The sequence below is a fragment of the Amyelois transitella genome, chromosome 31 (assembly GCF_032362555.1).
Source record: "Amyelois transitella isolate CPQ chromosome 31, ilAmyTran1.1, whole genome shotgun sequence".
NCBI lineage: Eukaryota > Metazoa > Arthropoda > Insecta > Lepidoptera > Pyralidae > Amyelois > Amyelois transitella.
This window is the reverse complement of record NC_083534.1, coordinates 3,745,000-3,768,228: the sequence shown is the minus strand read 5'-3', so window position 1 is coordinate 3,768,228 and position 23,229 is coordinate 3,745,000. Positions and strand designations below refer to the sequence as shown.

The window sequence follows — 23,229 nt, the reverse complement described above, 5'->3', positions numbered from 1 at the left end:
TTAGTTGACGATTGTACCTGGAAGTATATACCTTAATTGGTACCGGTACTATAAGGCTTTAATTTTACTAAAAAAAATCTTGGGGGAGACTCAAAGTTATCGCTGATGACAGCAAGTAATAACGTAAGCATGCGAAAAAGAGACAAGATTTATGTATTTTAACAGCTGCCATAAAAGCGCCATTTTTTTCAAGCGTGGGGATTTTGCAATAACAACCGATTATACGAAAAAAAATAATTTATTACAGATAAAAAAATTGTCTTTAAACAATAAAATACTATCGTGCTTACACATAACTCTGCATACATTAGCTGCGTAAATCATATCTAAACAAAATGTACATAATTGCAATATTGCGAGATAAGCATATTTATTAGTGACTACTTAAGGTTGATTTTTGAAAATTCATTTTTTAGATTTAACATTTTTATGCTCTCAATTTGTTAGAATGAAAAGAAATGAGCACATATTTTAGATGCCCACTTTTTTCCATTCCTGTGCTAATACAGTCTATTCAAAGCCTTATCTGAAAAGTCGTTAGTTTTTATGGGACTCCACGTACATATAATCACGTCTCTATCCTTAACAGGGTAGTCAGAGCCAACAGTCTTGAAAACACTAAAAGGCCCAGTTCAGCTTTATGACTTAATTAGACTCAGTATAAGAATATAATAAAGAAACGGTTAATTTTTTTAAAATTAATTATTTAGTTTTGAATTAATTTTGACATACTGAATAATTTTACAGAGAAAGCGTTATAGAATTAAAATACAAAACCGAAACTCACATCCTACAAAACTGTTTTACAACTGAATAAATGCGTTCCTTTAAAAAATTCCAAATACCGGTACCGTACAAGGCAAAATGTACAACACAAGTAATTACCGGAGCCTGATCGAGACTCAAGTACCGGTAACACTAAAGGCAGTACCTATACCAAAATTACCGGTATTTGAAAAGCAGGACGCGAGTGTCAGTTTTGTACATCCAAAACGAGATGTTAACACAGATATCTCGCATTTCAGTAACATCTAGCAAATATCAATCGCCGCCATTTTGATTCAACTTATATTCCGTGTGTATGTTTGTCTAGAAAGTCTTGCGGTGCACAGCTCTTGTACCTTCTTCGTCGTACTCGCGCTTAGACACCCACATTTTACGGAATGTGTCCAGGGACGCCAGAATCGAACCGCCTATCCATGTGGAGTAGAGGCGCTCTTGTGGCGCTGAGATCTGGGGTGGGAAGATACAATAATTATTTTTTTTTGTGTAGGTGATTAATAATTTAGTTTCAAGACTTCATGTCGCCTCTCACGGGTCTACCGGAAGACATTTCTATTGAAGCTTTTTTGTACTACAATTACTGTATTAAATGCACATATATAGTATAATTTTGTGTACATAAATAAAATTATTGGTGCCGGTAACCACACGGCACCACCAAAATTTATTTGAACATAATAATAATAATATAAGAAAGAATAGGACCACTCCGTCTCTTTCCCACGGATGTCATAAAAGCATATGCTGTCCAAACATTGGTCCTTCGAGCCGGATCCCCAAACATCCCTATGACAATTACTAGCCAAAAATCTCCACACAGTCAGTATGACAATGTCGCCATGACGCCGGTCTCTCACCCTGATCTTCATGTCCTTGGGCGCCAGCCTCCTGATCTCCGCCAGCAAGCGGTCTCCAAATCCTCGGAAAAGGGTGCTGCCGCCGCTCAGCACTATGTTCTGGTAGAGCACCTTCCTTAAATCCATGTCAGATTTCTGGATGGAGAACATTAGCACTTCGTGGAGACCTGGAATGTTTGAGAATTAATAACTTTTGTAAATAGAAAATCCATAGAAGATACAATTATATTAAATGCCTTTTTGAAAAATAAAATTACCACAAAATAAATAGCAAATAGTTTTGCTTCGTGTTTTTCAAATAGTATTAAGAACATTATCCCAAAATGCAACGTTAAACTTCTTAACAAACAACTATACACAAGTCCAGTAAATGTATCATGTAGATTTCAAAACGTAACCGCTAAAGAAGTAAGTAAAGAAATAGTATCTTTGAACTCATCAAAAGCACCAGGGGTAGATAAGATAAGAACACAAGATTTAAAATATATTGAGAAAGATATAGCAGAAGTTATGGCACATTTCATTAATAGTACTATAAAAGAAGGGAAACATCCGGATCAACTTAAAACAGGAATAGTTAGACCTATCCATAAAAAAGGCAATATTGGTGACTATAATAATTATCGTCAAATAACAATACTTTCAGCTATAGACAAAATAGTAGAAAAATGTATCTCAAAGCAAATAAATAAGTTCTATACTGAAAACAACATTATTACGGATAGGCAATTTGGTTTTCAGACGGGCAAAAGCACAACACAATTACTTGCCAAATTTACAGATACTATAGATGAACACCTGAACAATCGAAAACATGTTCTAGTAGTATTCATTGACTACAGGTAAAGCTTTCGATACACTAGACCATGAAACCTTGCTAGATAAGCTTGATAACTGTGGTATACGTGGTCCCCTAAAGGTCTGGTGCCAAGATTATCTGAAAAATAGGTCTTACATGGTAAAAATTGACGAGAATGTCAGCGATAAGGTAGACGTTAGAAAAGGCACGGCCCAAGGTTCTGTTCTGGGACCCTTGCATTACATCACTTATGTAAACGATGCAACAAAACTAGTTACAAAAAGTGACATCTACCAGTTTGCAGACGACACATGTCTTATATCAGCAAATAAAAACTTAAAGACAGCACTGGAAGAACTACAAACTGACTTCACATTATTGATGAAATGGTCCCATGACGCTGGTTTAGTCCTCAACGCAGACAAAACAAAGTTGATGTATATAAGCTCAAGCCAAAATAGACTTGCTGAACATCCTAAGTTGATAGCTCATAACCACACATGCCTTCATAATGAACCTAATAACTGCTTATGCCCCCCAGTAGAAGTAGTTCAAAGACATAAATACCTGGGGCTGGTGATTGATGATAGATTAAAATGGTCTGACCATTCTCATTACGTAAGTGACAAGTTGCGAGCTATCTTAGGAAAATTTTCTCTGGTTAGAAATAAAATTCCATATAAAATATTACTTAACTTATATAAAGCATTAGGCGAAACAATAATTCAATATGGTTTAAGTAGCTACGGTAGAACGAGCAAATCACACCTTGACGAAATATACCACTTGCAATGTAGAATATTAAAGGCAATAGTACCAATTAAAATTAAAAATAAATATCATAACAACTATCATCAACTTTTCTATTATTGTAAGATATTACCAGTCCACGATCAGGTTAAATTTATGATTTTAACAGAAAACTACTTTGATCAAAAATTTCAAAACGTAGTAATTAGAAATAAATACACACGCGGTTCTTCCAAAATAATTTTTAGTGTACCAAAATTTAACAATCTTTATGGAAAACAACTTTTACAATACCAAATACCAAAATTACTTAATAACGTACCATCAACATTAAAAGAAGAAATTAATACCAAAAATCTTAAAACAAAATTAAAAAAATACTTTCTTTATAAAATTCAGCAAGCATAATTCACCCCGTGTGGTACCGAGACATTCTTCACTTGTTTTACTGGGTGCGATGCGTAGCATTGCATTTGTAAAACTACCTACATTTTATGGATGTTCAACGATGAGTGCCAGTGTACGTTCAAACCTACATATTATGGTTTTTGTTACACTGTAGCAGTTAAATGTATGTAATGTAAAAATATCTAAGTTTAATAATAATAATAAATAAATAATAATCGATTCGACCGTTTGACGGCCCCTGTGGCGCAGGTCCCGGGTTCGAATCCCGGCCAGGGCGTGATGAGAAAATAACTTTTTCTGATTGGCCTGGGTCTTGGATGTTTATTTATATAAGTATTTATTATAAAATATAGTATCGTTGAGTTAGTGTCTCGTAACACAAGTCTCGAACTTACTTCGAGGCTTACTCAATCTGTGTAATTTGTCCCGTATATATTTGTATTTTATTTAACCATCCATCGACCATTTCAAATTAGTTACTACAATTCCATCATTAAGCCGTACAGCTGAACGTAGCCAATCAGTCCTTTCAAGACTGTTGGCTCTGTCCGCCCCGCAATGAATATAAATAAAAATAAATAATGCCGTGTGGTTCCCGGCACCAATACAAAAAAGAATAGGACCACTCCATCTGTTTCCCATGGATGTCGTAAAAGGCGACTAAGGGATAGGCTTACAAACTTGGGATTATTATTTAGGCGATGGGCCAGCAACCTGTCACTATTTGTATCTCAATTCTATCATTAGGCCAAATAGCTGAACGTGGCCATTCAGTCTTTCAAGACTGTTGGCTCTGTCTACCCCGCAAGGGATATAGACGTGACCATATGTATGTATGTATGTATGTATACATACCCTCGTACTCCTCGCCGATGAGATCAGGCCTGAACAGCACTTCTGGTGCACGGAACCTCGCCGGTCCAATCTGATTGGGTAGAACAATTAATGAATGTAATTAACCATAAAGTTTTACAGTATAATTAGATTAGATGACTGTCTTTTCGCTGGGTGGTTCCCGGCACCATTAGAAAACCAGAATAGGAGCACTCCGTCTTTTTCTCATGGATGTCGTAAAAGGCGACTAAGGGAGAGGCTTGATAAACTTGGGATTCTTCTTTCAGGCGATGGGCTAGCAACCTGTAACTATTTGAATCTCAATTTTATCATTAAGCCATACAGCTGAACGTGGCCTATCAGTCTTTTTAAGACTGTTGGCTCCGTCTAACCCGCAAGGGATATAGGCGTGATTGTATGTATGACTGTTTTTTCGCCATAATTTTATATCTATACTGATATAATAAAGTTAAGAGTTTGTTTGTTTGAACGCGCTAATCTCAGGAATTACTGGTTCGAATTGAAAAATTATTTTGTGTTGAATGAACCATTTATCGAGGAAGGCTTTAGGCTATATAACATCACGCTGCAACTATTAACAGCGAAGAAATAATGGAAAATGTGAAAATAACGGGGTAAATTATTCATCCTTGAGGGCTTCAATGATGCCCAAAATAACTATTCCACGCGGACGCGGGCACAGCTAGTTAACCATAAAGTTTTACAGCTTTGGGATTCTTCTTTTTAGGCGATGGGCTAGCAACCTGTCACTATTTGAATCTCAATTCTATCATAAAGCCAAACAGCTGAATGGGGCCTATCAGTCTTTTTAAGACTGTTGGCTCTGTCTACCCCGCAAGGGATATAGGCGTGATTATATGTATGAATGTATGACTGTTTTTTCGCCATAATTTTATATCTATACTAATACTCATAATGTTATAAAGCTGAAGAGTTTGTTTGTTTGAACGCGCTCATATCGGGAACTGCTGGTTCGAATTGAAAAATTCTTTTTGCGTTGAATAGACCATTTATCGAGGAAGACTTTAGGCTATATAACATCACGCTGCAACTTAATAGTTTAAAAAAAAACCGGGAAAATTATTCATCCTTGACGGCTTCAATGATGCCCAAAATAACTATTCCACGCGGATGAAGTCGCGGGGACAGCTAGAAGCTATATATACTAGCTATCCCGGCAAACGTTGTTTGGCCATATAAATTACTTTTAATTAATTTCTAGTTAAAAAAAAATGTTAAGGGTGGACAACCCTGACAAGGGGTATAAAAAAATGGAGTATCCTATTCTTTTCCTATTGGTACCGGGAACCACACGGTATAAATGTATAAATAAATAAACAGTGATGAACCTCGACGGCCTCTGTGGCGCAGCGGTAGTGCGCTCGTCTGCAACACCGGAGGTCCCGGGTTCGAATCCCGGCCAGGGCATGATGAGAAACGAACTTTCTCTGATTGGCCTGGGTCTTGGATGTTTATGTATATAAGTATTTATTATAAAACACAGTATCGTTGAGTTAGTATCTCGTAACACAAGTCTCGAACTTACTTCGAGGCTAACTCAATCTGTGTAATTTGTCAAAAAATAAATAAATAAAAAAATAAATTATTTACCTCAAGCTGGGTACCATCAGGCAGAGTATACTGAGCTCTCTCAGTCTCCAGGGTCTCCTCTTTAAGGGGATTAGGGGAGAGGTAGCAGGCGCGTTCCTTAATCGCCTTTACGATCTCCAGTTCGGCCGATGTGCGTAGGTTCACGCCCTCTTTGCGTAGCAATAAGCTGTGAAGATATGTATTTTTTTTCAAATTCAAAAGTTTAGCTATTTGGCTTTAAGATATTATTGAGATTCAAATAGTGACAGGTTGCTAGCCCATCGCCTAAAAGAAGAATTCCAAGTTTATAAGCCTATCCCTTAGTCGCCTTTAACAACATCAATGGGAGAAAGATGGACTGGTCCTATTCTTGTTTCTACTCTATTCTATTGGTGCCGGGAACCACACGGTCAAAAAGTCAGTCAAAAATAGCGAAACGTCTAAAACGCGCAAGCAAAGATTTCACGGATCGGAGCATATATACAACCTCCGACACAACACCGTCTGCCGCGCGGTTCCCCAGGCGTCACACCAGCCTGCAGGGAGATCTTCCCTTTGGTGGCGGTCGAGCCGAATCATCGCTCCCGCTACATATAGATTTATTTATTTATTTTTTTCGAAAATTATCCATACATATAATAAAACTGTAACTGAACTTTGTCTGTAAGTACATTGAAGAAATTTAAGAAAAAAAATTATAAGGGCTCTTTTTAGGGTCAATAGAAGCCAAAACAATTTTATCCTGAAATTCTATCCCAAGTGGATGAAATAAGGGGTACAAGTTTGTATGGAACTTAGTCATTTTTGAATCGATATAAAAAGCTATAAATTATTAAAATACATAACTATTCCACGCGGACGGAGTCGCGGGCGCAGCTAGTAATTCTGTAAATTTAAATTGTATACACACATACACATGATCACGTCTTTATCCCTTGCGGGGTAGACAGAGCCAACAGCCTTAAAAAGACTAAATGGCCACGTTCAGCTATTTGGCTCAATGAAAGAATTGATATTCAAATAGTGACGGGTTGCTAGCACCATCGCCTAAAAAGGAATCCTAAGTTTGTAAGCATATCCCTTAATCGCCTTTACGACATCCATGGGTAACAGATGGAGTGGTCCTATTCTTTATTTTTTTATTCGTTCCGGGCACCACACGGCACTATTGCCTTATCCTAAACAACAAGTATGTACGTAGGTACCTATAATTAATTATCACAATCACAACTCACCGGAGGTACCTGGTGACGTCACGACCGGCCACGTCCACCCTCATGATGCTGTGAGGCATCGCGAACCCCTCGTATATCGGCACCGCGTGGGTGACGCCGTCCCCGGAGTCGAGGACCACGCCGGTGGTGCGCCCGGTCGCGTATCTGAGTTGGTGAAGACACATACATACATACATACATACATATAATCACGTCTATATCCCTTGCGGGGTAGTCGGCACCGCGTGGGTGACGCCGTCCCCGGAGTCGAGGACCACGCCGGTGGTGCGCCCGGTCGCGTATCTGAGTTGGTGAAGTTACATACATACATACATACATAACATACATACATACATATAATCACGTCTATATCCCTTGCGGGGCAGACAGAGCTAACAGTCTTGCAAAGACTGATGATAGGCCACGTTCAGCTATTTGGCTTTAAGGTAGAATTGAGATTCTAATAGTGACAGGTCGCTAGCGCATCGCCTAAAAGAGGAATCCCAAGTTTATAAGCCTATCCCTTAGTCGCCTTTTACGACATCCATGGGAAAGAGATGGAGCAGTCCTATTCTTTTTTGTGTTAGTTACATACATACATACATATAATCACGTCTATATCCCTTGCGGGGTAGACAGAGCTAACAGTCTTGCAAAGACTGATGATAGGCCACGTTCAGCTATTTGGCTCTAAGATAGAATTGAGATTCTAATAGTGACGAGTCGCTAGCGCATCGCCTAAAAGAGGAATCCCAAGTTTATAAGCCTATCCCTTAGTCGCCTTTTACGACATCCATGGGAAAGAGATGGAGTGGTCCTATTCTTTTTTGTGTTAGTTACATACATACATACATATAATCACGTCTATATCCCTTGCGGGGTAGACAGAGCTAACAATCTTGCAAAGACTGATAGGCCACGTTCAGCTATTTGGCTTTAAGGTAGAATTGAGATTCTAATAGTGACGGGTCGCTAGCCCATCGCCTGAAAGAATTTCAAGTTTATAAGGTTACCTCTTAGTCGCCTTTTACGACATCCATGGGAGAGTGAATACATACATATCTTATACATATCCTCTTATAAATAAACTAGCTGTACTGGCAAACGTTGTTTTGCCATATAAATAATTTTTAAGTAATTTCTTGTTAAAAAAAATGTCAAGTGTGGACAACCCTTATCAATAAGAGGTATGAAAAATAGATGTTAGCCGATTCTCAGACCTACTGAATATGCATGCAAAATTTGGTTAAAATCGGTAAAGCCGTTTTGGAGGAGTACGGAGACAAACATTGTGACACGAGAATTTTATATATAAGAAAGAAAAGATAGACAAAAACATATATACATTCATTCATTCATATAATTACGTCTGTATCTCTTGCGGGGTAAATAAATATATACATTCATTCATATAATTACGTCTATATCCCTTGTGTGTTAGTCAGAGTCAGCACTCTTGGAAGACTGACTTGTTGTAGGCTGGAAGAGATCCCACTTAGGGATAAGCCCGCCTTTGTACTGTACTGTTTTTATTTGTAATGTACTCCTTTAGTGAACAATACAGCATTTACTTACTTACTTACATACATACATATGCAGTGTAGTTTGTTCCGCCGCTTCTTCTACACGTGCGCTTCGGAAGCGGTAGTACTTAGTTATAATTAGAATATAACTAGATTAAATTATAAAATAGTAGTATATATACTGCATATTTCCTTCGCTAAGATAAGATCATAATATCATAAGATCACAAAATCCCACGCGAACAAAGTCGCCGGCGGGCAAGAACTACTCACAAACTTAGCACCGCCTGCATTGACAGGAACAGAGCTGGAACGTTGAATGTTTCAAAGAACACCTCGGCCGCCTTCTCCCTGTTGCGACGTGGGTTCAGGGGAGCCTCCGTCAGCAGTACCGGGTGCTCCTCCGAGAACGTTGACAGTTGGTCCTGTGCGATACAAGAAAAAGAGGTTCTCAAATTGATATGTGAGTGAGGATTTAATTGTTACATGGTATAGAGTAAAGTCGCTTCCCGCGTCTGTTCCTATGTATAGAGTAGGAGATATGATAACATACATACATACACATTATGCCATGTGGTTCCCGGCACCAGTACAAAAAATATTAGGACTACTACTCCATCTCTTTCCTATGGATGTCGTAAAAGGCGATTAAGGGATAGGCTAACGAACTTGGGATTCTTTTAGGCGATGGGCTAGCAGCAACCGGTCACTATTTGAATCTCAATTCTATCAGTGCAGTTTGTTACCGCTTCTTCTGCACTGACGCCTTGGAAGCGGCAGTAAACTTAGTTTTTAAGTAATTTATTTGACGTCAACCAATGTTGTTAAACCATACGACAATTATTAAGCGATATATAGTATCCTATAATAATGAATAAAAATTTTGAATTTGAATTATCATTAAGCAAAATAGCTGAACGTGGCCTTCCAGTCTTTTCAAGACTGTTGGCTCTGTCTACCCCGCAAGGGACATAGACGTGACCATATGTATGTATCAATGAGGATTCAATCGCTACATAGTATAAAGTCGCTTCCCGCTTTCGGTCTATGTTTGTATATACATATGCTTAGATCTTTAAAACTACACAACGTTTTTTTTAATGGACAGAAGAGTGTTTATATGACCTATAGGTAAAAGAATAGGACCACTCCATCTTTATCAATCAAAGATGGCAACAGTGAGATAATATGTACATTATTAGTTTGAATACTAACAGGGAAAACATTTTGAGGAAACTTGCGAATTCAGACATCTGGATGTCCCAATGACTTCAAATGGGAGTTGCTTCGTGTAAAAACCTGACTCACCCAATCCAGGAACCATGGTCAAAGGCACACCCCGTGTTCCTCTCTATAGCCAGGCTGAAGAAGATGGGAATAGTGAGCGAAAAAGACAGAAGTACTTAGAACAAGAGTTATATAAGTTACATAATATTATGACAAAATTGACAAAGAATCTTCACTAACCTTGCTATAAATATAGTTCCAGACTCGTTCCATGTCATTCCAGTCTGTGACAATTCCGTGTTCCATGGGGTATTTGATACTGAGCAACCCGCGGTGCTCCTCGGCACGAGGGCCTACAAACAACTCCCCCTCTAGGGCTCCGGCCATCACCCGGACATGTTTTGGGCGCCCAATGCTAAAAAAAATTATCATAGAAAAATGTAAAAATCTGTATAATAAACATTTTACATGGTAAAAGCTAAAATGAGTATTCTTGCTGCTACGATTGTAAGAGTGGATTAAAGGAGAAGCTATATTTTTTTATGAACTAGTTTTTTCATAAAGTCAATACATAAATGGGACAAATTATACAGATTGAGTTAGCATCAAAGTAAGTACGAGACTTGTGTTATGAGATACTAACTCAACAATACTCTACATATTTTTGAATAAATACTTAAAGGTATAGATAAACATCCAAGACCCAGGCCAATCAGAAGAAGCTGGCCGGAATTTGAACCCAGGACCTCTAGTGTCACAGACAAATGACCTAACGCTGCGCCACAGAGGCTGTCAAATTGAGAGACTATCACTATTTCTAAATTTAAATTCAAATACATAGTTTATTTTACATCACAAAGACCAGTAATGTGAATATCATTGGCCTCAAACCAGAGACAAAAATAAAAAGAGTCTGTTAAAACTTACTAGTTTGGAAATCTGCATTTAGGAATCTGGTCACCAGCAAAGCCAGCTTTGATTACCCCTGAACCCTGTAAATAAAAAGCAAAAAATCCTTTCAGAAGCAGATTTCTCAGAACATCATTGGTTGTGGTCATAATCAGAGCTAAATAAGAAATTTTAATCATTGATAAAATGTTACTTTTTTCTTATTCTAATAAGGAAAGTATTGACGTCAACAATTATGAGTCATTTACCGCATTTTTAAAGAATATTATTTTCTAAGCCACTTTAATTAATAACTAACAATAAACAAAGGTAAAAAACACAGTTTTATGTAGTTTTCCAAAAACATTTCCGAAAGAATTGTGTACCGATCCCTATCCTGAGCTATACGAAATGCAATTAATAATTAAGTATTACATTGTCAATGACCACGGGTTGGTTAACTATTACATCGTTTAACTCCATTTTTAAGGTTTATGTGATGATTTATTCATATAATTCGGTGTTTATTCAATAAAACATTAAAATGAGATCATCAAATGCATTGCACACAAGACAAAACGAAACCAAAGTTTATGACAGGAGAATAAACGTGACAGTTTGTACTAAATGCCTGACAATGACAGTAGGAAGGATATTTTATACGGACAGGCCTTAGTTGTGACTGTAGGACAGCCACAACCACGGCTATCAATGTGACGTAAGTATAAAATATGATAGAATATAAAACGATACATACATAAAATCACGCCTCTTTCCCGGAGGGGTATGCAGAGACTACCTCTTTCCACTTGCCACGATCTCTGCATACTTCCTTCGCTTCATCCACATTTATAACTCTCTTCATGCTAGCTCGGCGGTTAAAACGTGTATACACATAAGTAAGTTAACATATAAGTAAGTTATTTTTATACTTACGTCGGTAAATTGTTGATAGTTTGTACTTAATAATTTCAGACTATTTTCTTGTTTCTTACTTTTTAGAGGGCGTTTGGGTACCTACATAGTTTTAGTTAGTTTTAATGCCATTGTCACGCATTGAATTTTCATGTCAATGTCTAATTTGGATCGGCTGCTGTCAACTTTAAATTTAATTTCAAGGCGAAGTGCGAACTTTTCGGATTCTGCTTCAAATCAAATTTATGAGAATTTTCGGCTTTTCTGAATATAAGCTTTTCAGGAAAATCGTGATAATTGTATGGTATTAACAGTGGCAGCTAGTATTAGTAAGTGATAATGAGAAACATATTACAAATGTATTAAAAAGGATTTGTTTTTGTCAATTTGTAAAGTTTATTGATAACACAACAGGTACTGTTTTCATGAAATGGATTGGAAAAACACTGATTTTACACGAAACGGTAAGTTGTTCACTTTCTTCACTTTTTAAATATAAATTATACTTTATTAATTAAAACTTTTAATATTAAAAAAATCACATAAGTACATATTAAATATTATTTCTCTTGGCGGGAATCATGTTTTGTAATTTGATCATCAATGGAAGTTAAAAATATTATATGTTTTAGGTGTAAAATTTAATTGTTTCAGATATATTTGACATAGAGGCAAGTACTCTATTCATTAAATGGTGTAGACAAAATCCTGCTTTTTTTTTTTCTTCTCTGTAAATTGCTTTGTTATTATTGATGTTATCAGATTGTTCTTTACTTTTGAGTTGAAAAGAGAAGCTTTCAGGTTTGTTATGCGTTGTTTAATTTATCCATGAGGAGCCTCTGTTCTCCTCAAAGACTTAATTATTGGATCACATCCTGTCAGATAAGTAATACTTTGTTTGTTAATGTTTACATTGTGTTTGAACAGTGAGTGTGCATGTTGCTTTTGTTTTTAACATTTTTAAATTTAGAAAACATTGTGAAATTAAAAAAAGAACTGCTTAAGATATCCTATTGTTAATCAGTATATTGATTATTATTTTTTAAGAACTTGTTTGGTAAATTTTCCTGCATTTTCCTGTAAATATTTTTAGTAATTTTTTGTTGTGATTTTATTATTTTAATTAATTATATTTTTAAGCAGAAAATTGAATTATTTAGGTAAGTCCATAACACATTTAAATATTTATTTTTATTAAGTTGTGAAGTTATAACTTAAAATTAATTTCATGAATCAAACCATATTATACGTTTTGTGTAATTAATGGTAAGTACCAAGTTATATATGTATTTCAGTGTTATATCCACATAAAGTTAATCTATTCGGACTATTACATAACAAAAGCTGACTTTTCAGAGCCCAGAATTTGATAAGCATACAATTTCTCGAAAATACTGATAGACCATATTCAGCTGTGTGGCTTATAATTACAGGAAAATCTCATGATATTCATACATTGACTAACCCGCAGTATTAAAAATTGATAAATATATTTGTTTATGTGGTTCCTGGCTCTTTAAAGTAAGACCTCTCGTTTTTTCCCACGAATGTCGTAAATGGCGACTAAGAAATAGGCTAATAATCTGAGGACTCTTATCTTGCAACCTGTGTCATTGTTTGAATCTCAATACCATTGTTAAGTCATGAACTGAACGTGGCCTTTCAGTCTTTTCAAGACTGCTGGCTCTGTCTACCCCGCAAAGGGATATAGGCATGATAATATGCATGTATGTTTTTTTTTTAATTCATCAATAATTCTAGTATTCTTCTTTTAATTAGAATAATTATATCTGGCAGGATTCGAGCGATGACATCAGCTCGACGACAGACTTCGTGATGCCTGGGGAGGTGGCCATCGCCCAGAAGAGAACTATAGATGGAAATACTCCTTGTAAGTACTCATTCTTTTTTTTTATCTATACTAATATCATAAAGCTGAAGAGTTTAATTGTTTGTATGTTTGAAAGCGCTTATCTCAGGAACTACTGGTTCGAATTGAAAAATTCTTTTTGTTTTGAATAGACCACTCATCGAGGTAGGCTTTAGGCTATATAACATCACGCTGCAACAATAAGGAGCGAAGAAATAACGGAAAATGTGGAAAAAAAAACGAGAAAATTATTCACCCTTGAGGGCTTCAATGATGCCCAAAATAACTATTCCACGCGGACGAAGTCGCGGGCACAGCTAGTTATAAATAATTATTGTTGAATGTTTAGAGGTTAATGAATTTCCTTTTTCATTGTATTTGTGTTTTATATCAGTGAGGAAGTAATTGACTATGTGTTTCATATACGTGGCGCTATTTTTTTTAAACGATTTTTTGTCTTCGAAAATAAATTAATAATTAGTTTAATTTCCAATATAAGCTCTTACGGCGTGGTAAACATTGTGCCTACACATTTAGGTACTGAACTCAATAATCATTATTCAATGTGTTAGGTTCTCCTGCAAAATATTGGGGAGGTCAGTCGGTAAGTTTTCGCTCCATCCAAAAACCTGACTCACCCAATCTGGGATCCACAGCAGCACCTTGGATTGCTCTCCAAAGAGGCAAAGTAATCGGGACTATGAGGGGAAAAAATATGATGAGTCATAATCGCGGGTGTCTTAACGTATTTATTTATATTTTAATTCATAACTACCGTCCTAATTGCTATAAATGCAATTTTAGGGATGGGAGATAATTTCGGTAAAATATCGATATTTTAGTAATACCATAGGCCATAATGGCCTTATGATGAAATTAAGAATAATTTTTTTTTGGTTACACATATCGTTGCCTGAATGTGTAGGTTTCCTAACGTTGTTTTCCCTCACCGTAACAGCATCGGTTAGTATTCAAACTAATGTACATGACTTCCAAAATAGCCATTGGCACGAGGTGGGATTCGAACCTGTGCCATTCTGCGCAACAAGCATTCTAACCGGGCACCTTACCTATTCGACCACCGACTCCCTTTTTAAACTCTATATTATGTAGTGAGATAATCTTGCTAAAAGTACCTAAATCAGCTGGCCCACACCATGGTTTTTCATTAGCTACCAAATCAGTTTGGCTTAAATTAAATATTATAAATACCTGTACCAATAAAAAATAGAATAGGACCACTCCATCTCGTTCCCATGGATGTTGTAAAAGGCGACCAAGAGATAGGCTTATAAACTTGGGGTTCTTCTTTTAGGCGACGGGCTAGCAACCTGTCACTAATTGAATCTCAATTTTATCATTAAGCGAAACAGCTGAACGTTGCCTATCAGTCTGTTCAAGACTGTTGGCTCTGTTTAACTCGCAAGGGGTATAGTCGTGATTATATACATATGTATGTATGTATGTAAATTTTATCGAAAATTTTATATCGATACTTTTGTTCCACGTCCCTATCGATATTAATTCTACGACCTGAGATCACCCTCGTTCAATTTAACAACCGTGGTTTCCCTTTAAGCATACAATTGTAATTTTCAAGAAAACAATTCGAAATATAAGTTTTTTTATATAGTGAATATCGTTATAAAAGCAGTTTGTGCGGTAATATTTTGGATTTTTTTCTGTAATATCGACAAATGTGCGAAGTGGGAATTAGCGCGTTGAAAATAAAAGGTAGTTATTATTTGAATTTTTGCACAATAGAAAAAAGAATACCACTCCATCTATCTCCCATGGATGTCGTAAAAGGCGACTTAGACGTAGGCTTATAAATTTAAGATTCTTCTTTTAGGCGATGGGCTAGCAACCTGTCACTATTTGAATCTCAATTCTATCTTAAAGCCTTAAAGCTGAACGTGGCCTATCAGTCTTCAAGACTGTTGGCTCTGTCTACCCCGCAATGGATATAGACGTGATTATATGTATGTATGTGTTTTTTTTCACATACTCGAGTGCGCACGCGTCTCCCGCGTAAAATATAAATCTCTTCTTCCTCTTGGCTTTAGTCCCGGTTGCATCCTCACCACTCTGGAGAGGAGCCCGGGGTGTGCCTTTGACCGTGGATCCTGGATTGGGTGAGTCAGGTGTTTACACGAAGCGACTCCCGTCCGACCTCCGCAACTTTTGCAGGGGAACCTGAATCCGTGTTCGATCATCGTTACACGTCCAGTTGCCTGAATGTGCAGGTTTCCTCGCGATGTTTTCCCTCACTGTGAAATCGGTTAGAATTCAAACTAATTTATTTAAGTAACTCTGGAGATATCACGATTAATATTATACTTAAATGCAATTTTTTGTGCCGTGTGGTTCCCGGCACCTCTTTCCTATGGATGTCGTAAAAGGCGACTAAGGGATAGGCTTATAAACTTGGGATTTGTCTTTTAGGCGATGGGCTAGCAACCTGTCACTATTTGAATCTCAATTCTATCATCAAGCCATACAGCTGAACTTGGCCTTTCAGTCTTTAAAATACTGTTGGCTCTGTCTTCTCTGTAACGGATGAAGACGAGATCTCTTTCACAAGGATGTCGTAAAAGGCGACTAAGGGAAAGGCCCACAAGAAGAATCCTAAGCTTATCAGCCGATCCATTATTATTCATTTAATCCCTTACAGAGTAGACGTGACAGGGCTTATAGCTTAGGATTCTTCTTGTGGGCGATTTGAATGTCAATTCTATCATCAAGCTGAACGTGGCCTTTCATTTAGAGATAAAGACGTGATTTATATATACGTATGTATCATCGTCCTAAGTTATTGTTTAAAAAGACATTTTAATGACATTAAAATATATTTTTTTCAGATGGGGAACCGCCGACGAAGAGATCAGCTCCAACCATACGGATAGGCGCGGGGTTCAAATGGAACTTACAGGTGAATTCTATACTTAAATCTATATATATATACTTACTAGCGACCCGCCCCGGCTTCGCACGGGTGCAAAATTTTAAATGTTATTATACATAAAAACCTACCTCTTGAATCACTCTACCTGTTACAAAAAAACCGCATTAAAATCCGTTGCGTAATTTTAAAGATTTAAGCATACAGACAAACAGACTAAAATAGCGACTTTGTTTTATACTATGTAGTGATATCTATACTTCTATACTAATATTATAAAGCTGAAGAGTTTGTTTGTTTGTTTGAACGCGCTAATCTCAGGAACTACTGGTTCGAATTGAAAAATTCTTTTTCTGTTGAATAGACCAATTATCGAGGAAGGCTTTAGGCTATAATACCATACTAATATTATAAAGCTGAAGAGTTTGTTTGTTTGTTTGAACGCGCTAATCTCAGAAACTACTGGTTCGAATTGAAAAATTCTTTTTCTGTTGAATAGACCAATTATCGAGGAAGGCTATATAATATAACACTGCAACTATTAGGAGCGAAGAAATAATGCAAAATGTGAAAAAAAAGCGGGGAAAATTATTCATCCTTGAGGGCTTCAATGATGCTCTATTTCACGCGGACGAAGTCGCGGGCACAGCTAGTTAAATAATAATTGTCATACCTTTTGGTTTCATAACAATGGTTGACGTCAAATGAATTACTTAAAACTGAGTTTACTGCCGCTTCCGAAGCTTCAGCGCAGAAGAAGCGGTAACAAACTGCACTGCAGCATTTTCTTCAACAACGTCACCTTTACAACTATGCAAACTTAGAATAGAATTGTGGACTTTTGTCGACTATTGGCTCTGTCTACCCCGCAGGGTATACATTCGTGATTACCTATATGTTATACTACTCCATTTCAACATATAATAGACTAGCGGAACCAGTGTTACATGACATACAACTTCCAGATATTGGATCATTTTTTAACATACATACATACATACATAAATATGGTCACGTCTATACCCAAGTAGCACGAAAGTGCTGTATGACAGCTACAATACAGTTCACTGTGAGTGGCTTAGCTGCTTGAGCTTGCTGTACAACGGCGTAGACAGCGCATCCTCTGCTGATATAACTCTAATTTGGGCACAAATAATTCAGCACATAGCTGTGTTAGATATCCAATTATAATATAATCGGATTATATCGACATTATATAAGCATTTTTTTGTGTAACAGCTCCACAACAGCAGTACTTTGGGTCACGTGTTACTTTTTAGACAGCTCTTAATATAAAAGTGAACATTTTTTACACTTTTATAGAATTTACTAGCTTTCCGCCCGCGGCTTCGCCCACGTATAATTCGGTTATATATAGCGTTTTTTAATGATCTCGACAGGGCTTTTTCTTCCACAGGCTGAAATCTTGTTACAACTGGAATTAAATATAGCCTGTGTTACTCAGGGATGATGTAGCTTTCTAATGGTGAATGTTTGAAATCGATTCAGTAGTTTCGGAGTTTATCGATTACATGTGTAAACAAACAAACATATAAAAAAATAGATTGTTCCTCTTTATAATATTAGTATACATACAAATCTATATAGAAAAAGTAAAGCGAGACAAAATCATCGTCTCAAAAGAAAAAAAAAACAGGATTTATAGGACGAAGAGGCCTTACAGGATTTCCTTCTGTTTAAGTATTTGCGTCTGATAGTCATCATCCCATGTGAATGAGCTGATGATGGAAGGTACAACTCCTCAACGGTTAGGAGTTGTAAGAAAATTCTTACGAAGTTATACGTACATGTGAGGCTATTAGGTTGACCTGATAATAAAAAGTAAATCTCATTAACGTTAAGAATTTAGGTGAAAATGGATGCGGACAAATTTCGTCTCTTCACTTGTTTCCTTTTAGCTGTTTGTATGGGTAGTGTTAACACAAAATAGGGATTTAAAGGCGTGATGTTATTAATGTTATGCATGTATGTACATAATTATGTATGTTATTATGTATGTTAAAGAGACGACTGAAAGTTGTCATACAAAGTCTTTTTTTTTAAGGATGGGAAATCATCAAATGACCTCTCCCGCTCTGGGTGGAACGGAAGGGAGTGTCAGACTTTTACTGACTAAAACCCACCTCGTTCCTTCAGTTGCCCTTTGCGTTCCGGGGCCACGGTATCTCGTTAGAACTTTCCCGCAGCCCCGGCTCAGTTTATCCCGTTTCCCCCCCTTGGGGGTTGACATTTCAAAAATCCCTTCTTAGTGCTCACTTATGTTACTAAAGGAACCTCTGTTCAAAATCTCAGACTCCTATACCGAGCGGTTTCGGCTGTGCGTTAATAAATCAGTCACCCAATCGCACCCCCTAAATCACGATTGGAGGGTAGTTTGAAAAAACTTATAATGTCAAACATATTTACTTGCCTATGTACGTGTTCATGCCAAGTTTCAAGTTTATAAACCCAAGGAATAAGATTTTTCATAGAAACGTTTTTACCCCTTTTCCCCCCCTTGGGGGTTGAATTTCCAAAAATCCTTTCTTAGTGCTCCCCTACATATCCCAAGGAACCTACATTCCAAATTTCAGCTGTCTACGACCAGTAGTTTCGACTGTGCGTTGTCTGTCAGTCAGTCACTCAGTAACGGAAGAGTTTTATATATATAGATTGTCTTATTATAAATGTTTTAAAGGGTAACATGCAATTATCGTTAATGTTATGCTTTTTATCGTACAAGTGACATGGTGGTTTGTTCCGAGATTTTATATCAATTAATTTAAGTAAAATCTTTAATTTCTTTGCTACGAGTATTATGTTCAATATCTTATTGGGAAAGTAGATTTACGTGAAATACTATATGAATTTAGGCCAAAATTTTCACGCGCTCTCTTTAATTCAATGAAATACTTTAAAAACTGTATCATAAATAGGTAATAATTAAAATATGTTTTTTTATTTTTTCATAATAAACCTTTAAGAAAAACTGTTTATGTGTATTTCAATTTAAATATAATTCAATTGTAGTCGATATCATCTAAAATTAAATAAAAAAAAAAAAAAAAAATTTAACATTATTCAATATCACATTGTGATAATGGCGGACAGGCTAGTGATCACTTTTAGTTTTATTTTATTGCTAGATGCTGTATAAATGTTACTTGTGGCCTATATTTTAGCTTTGTGTGAAATATTGAAGCACATGTGATAAAATAATCAGCCATGAAACGTTAAAACTAGTAATAGTGGTTACAACTAGAACTAAACTGGTGACAGTGAGAGGATTTGAAGCAGATCGCTGCTGTGCGACTTCAAATCGGTTCACATTGAGTGCTGCCATGGGCAAAAAAATGCTATTAAAGGAGTATATACAAACAGCTGCCTAAAAGAGTAGAAGTGCATTTGCATCCAGCATAAAGTTCTTTTAATTAGTTAACTATTTTCACACAGAAACTGTCAACATTATAGCATGAAATTTGTTCTCCCTTAAAATGCAACAGTTTTGAAGGACACGTGTGACCTTTTATTCAGGTAATTGCATTGTACTTGTTCACAAATATTCGCTCTACCAGCTGATAGTGTATATTGGTACTAAACGCTGTACAATAGTGACGTCAGTGGTGTGAGTGTGGTCCTCAACGGAATTATAGTACAGCAAACAGCTTTATGTTCATCCTCGTTTTTTTAATACAGCTGTTGCAGCCTCGGTGAAGTTCAATAAGTTTATACAAATGCTTGCGATGACGATGTGGACCTTGTGTGACAATATATAAAGCAGTTTTGTGCTACTTGGGATATCCCTTACGGGGTAGACAGAGCCAACAGTCTTGAAAAGACTGAAAGGCCACGTTCAGCTGTTTGGCTTTATGATAGAATTGAGATTCAAATAGTGACAGGTTGCTAGCCCATCGCTTAAAAGAAGAATCCCAAGTTTATAAGCCTACCCCTTAGTCGGCTTTTATGACATCCATGGGAAATAGATGGAGTGGTCCTATTCTTATTTGTATTGGTGCCGGGAACCACACGGCACTCAAAAACGAAGATGTAGTTACAGGTATAAGATGTAGTTACAACCATATCAAGTTAAAGAGTTATCACATTTATATTCAAAACATAGGTAGTGCTGTGTGGTTCCCGGCACCAATACAAAAAAGAATAGGACCACTTCATCTCTTTCCCATGGATGTCGCAAAAGGTGACTAAGGGATAGGCTTACAAACTTGGGATTCTTTTTTAGGCGATGGGCTAGCAACCTGTCACTATTTGAATCTCAATTCTATCATTAAGCCAAATAGCTGAACGTGGCCTATCAGTCTTTCCAAGACTATTGTCTCTGTCTACCCCGCATGGGATATAGACGTGACCATATGTATGTATGTACATCTTCGTTTCTCGTGTCCAACCAGGCACTGGCGAACGCGGCTGACGCGGTCGAGTCTGGCGGGAAGTCTCCGGTGTCCGCCCTCAACGAGCTGGGTGTCAAGGTCACGTACACCGTCCTGCGGCAGGGCGGGCCGGCACACTGTCCCAGCTTCAATGTCGCCGTCACTGTGAGTTGGTTTTGGGTATTTTCTTTACATACATACATAAAAAATGCCGTCACTGTGAGTTGGTTTTTTTATTACATACATATCTACATACATAGGTACGTACGTACGTACGTACATACATAAAAAATGTACGGTCGAATTGAGATGCGTCATCTTTTTTTTTTTTGAAGTCGGTTAATTAGAGCCTGCGTTTTTGAAGTCGGTTAATGAGAACCTCATTTTTTGAGTCGGTAAAAGAGTACCTACTACTTTTTTGAAATCTGTTAATGAGAACCTTCTCCTTTTTTTTACATACATACATACTATTTGTTTGTTTGTTTGTTGTCTCTTCACGCGTTATCTACTAAACCAATCTTCTTGATATTCTGCGTACTTAATTAAAAGTCTGGTGAAGGACGTAGGGACACTTTTCATCACGGTAAAAGCTATAGCTTCCCGTGCGAAAAACCTGTATTCTTTTGTAGGTGACGCTAAATTCGTGCGGACAAATATGTAGGTGGCGCTTTTACACGAGCAAAGCTGTAGGTGGCGATAAATTCGCGTGAACAAAGCTGTAAGTGGCGATAAATTCGCGTGAACAAAGCTGTAGGTGGCGATCAATTCGCGTGAACAAAGCTGTAGGTGGCGATCAATTCGCGTGAACAAAGCTGTAGGTGGCGATAAATTCGCGTGAACAAAGCTGTAGGTGGCGATCAATTCGCGTGAACAAAGCTGTAGGTGGCGATCAATTCGCGTGAACAAAGCTGTAGGTGGCGATAAATTCGCGTGAACAAAGCTGTAGGTGGCGATAAATTCGCGTGAACAAAGCTGTAGGTGGCGATCAATTCGCGTGAACAAAGCTGTAGGTGGCGATAAATTCGCGTGAACAAAGCTGTAGGTGGCGATAAATTCGCGTGAACAAAGCTGTAGGTGACGATCAATTCGCGCGAACAAAGCTGTAGGTGACGATCAATTCGCGTGAACAAAGCTGTAGGTGACGATCAATTCGCGTGAACAAAGCTGTAGGTGACGATCAATTCGCGCGAACAAAGCTGTAGGTGGCGATCAATTCGCGTGAACAAAGCTGTAGGTGGCGATCAATTCGCGTGAACAAAGCTGTAGGTGGCGATCAATTCGCGTGAACAAAGCTGTAGGTGGCGATCAATTCGCGTGAACAAAGCTGTAGGTGGCGATCAATTCGCGTGAACAAAGCTGTAGGTGGCGATCAATTCGCGTGAACAAAGCTGTAGGTGGCGATCAATTCGCGCGAACAAAGCTGTAGGTGGCGATCAATTCGCGCGAACAAAGTTGTAGGTGGCGTTAAATTTTCACGAGCAAAGTTGTAGGTGGCGTTAAATTTTCACGAGCAAAGTTGTAGGTGGCGCTAAATTTTCACGAGCACAGCTGTAGGTGACGATCAATTCGCGCGAACAAAGTTGTAGGGGGCGCTTAATTCGCACGAGCAAAGTTGTAGGTGGCGATCAATTCGCTTGGGTGAAACTGCCGGTCAAAGCTAGTTAGAATCCTACTACTATTATAAAGGCGAAAGTTTGTATGGATGTATGGATGTTTGTTACTCTTTCACGCAAAAACTACTGAACCGATTACCATGAAATTTGGTATGTAGGTAGCTGAAGACCCAGAATAACACATAGGCTACTTTTTATCCCAGAGTTCCCGCGGCATTGATAGGGTTTCCATGCGGACGAAGTCGCGGGCGGCCTCTAGTTAATTATAAATATTACTATTCTATAGAAAACCTCAGTCGAGCATCAAATAAAATTAAGATCGCAGTCAATTCGCCATTTTTATTGCCACGCGAGCGAATCCGAATGCCGCATCAAGTTAAATATCTAATTTATATTATTATATATTAGTTGTGTCAAGGATTTTATCATAAAATGTCGATGTCTATTGAAACTGAGGGTACAGTCGCAAACAAAACTTTACGCGCTTTACGCTTTAGGCGTATAAATAATTTAATAAATAATAAATAAATATATTCGGCTGTTCCGTGTGGTTCCCGGCACCAATACAGAAAAGAATAGAACCACTTCATCTCTTTCCCATGGATGTCGTAAAAAGCGACTAAGGGATAGGCTTACAAACTTGGCAT

At 37.4% G+C, this 23,229-nt stretch overlaps 2 protein-coding genes across 2 annotated transcripts in view; one reads left to right on the top strand and one right to left on the bottom strand.

The window, feature by feature from the left end:
• Positions 1-219: 219 nt before the first annotated feature.
• On the bottom strand, positions 220-11,508 carry LOC106138944 (alpha-centractin). The gene is made up of 9 exons (XM_060953131.1): positions 11,330-11,508; positions 10,934-10,998; positions 10,247-10,421; positions 9,053-9,204; positions 7,278-7,421; positions 6,064-6,229; positions 4,453-4,522; positions 1,641-1,807; positions 220-1,233 (listed from the first exon to the last, which is right to left on the bottom strand). Exons 1-9 carry the CDS (start codon positions 11,375-11,377, stop codon positions 1,090-1,092), a joined length of 1,131 nt encoding a protein of 376 aa, XP_060809114.1. The 5' UTR covers positions 11,378-11,508; the 3' UTR covers positions 220-1,089.
• A 516-nt stretch (positions 11,509-12,024) lies between these two features.
• LOC106138936 (double-stranded RNA-specific editase Adar-like) overlaps positions 12,025-23,229 on the top strand; it is a 38,880-nt gene continuing 27,675 nt past the window's right edge. The window contains exons 1-5 of the mRNA XM_060953099.1: positions 12,025-12,273; positions 12,464-12,480; positions 13,607-13,700; positions 16,541-16,611; positions 20,991-21,134. Of these exons, the coding sequence (XP_060809082.1) occupies positions 12,240-12,273; positions 12,464-12,480; positions 13,607-13,700; positions 16,541-16,611; positions 20,991-21,134 (360 nt within the window). The 5' untranslated portion in view covers positions 12,025-12,239. The remainder of the gene's footprint in view (positions 12,274-12,463; positions 12,481-13,606; positions 13,701-16,540; positions 16,612-20,990; positions 21,135-23,229) is intronic.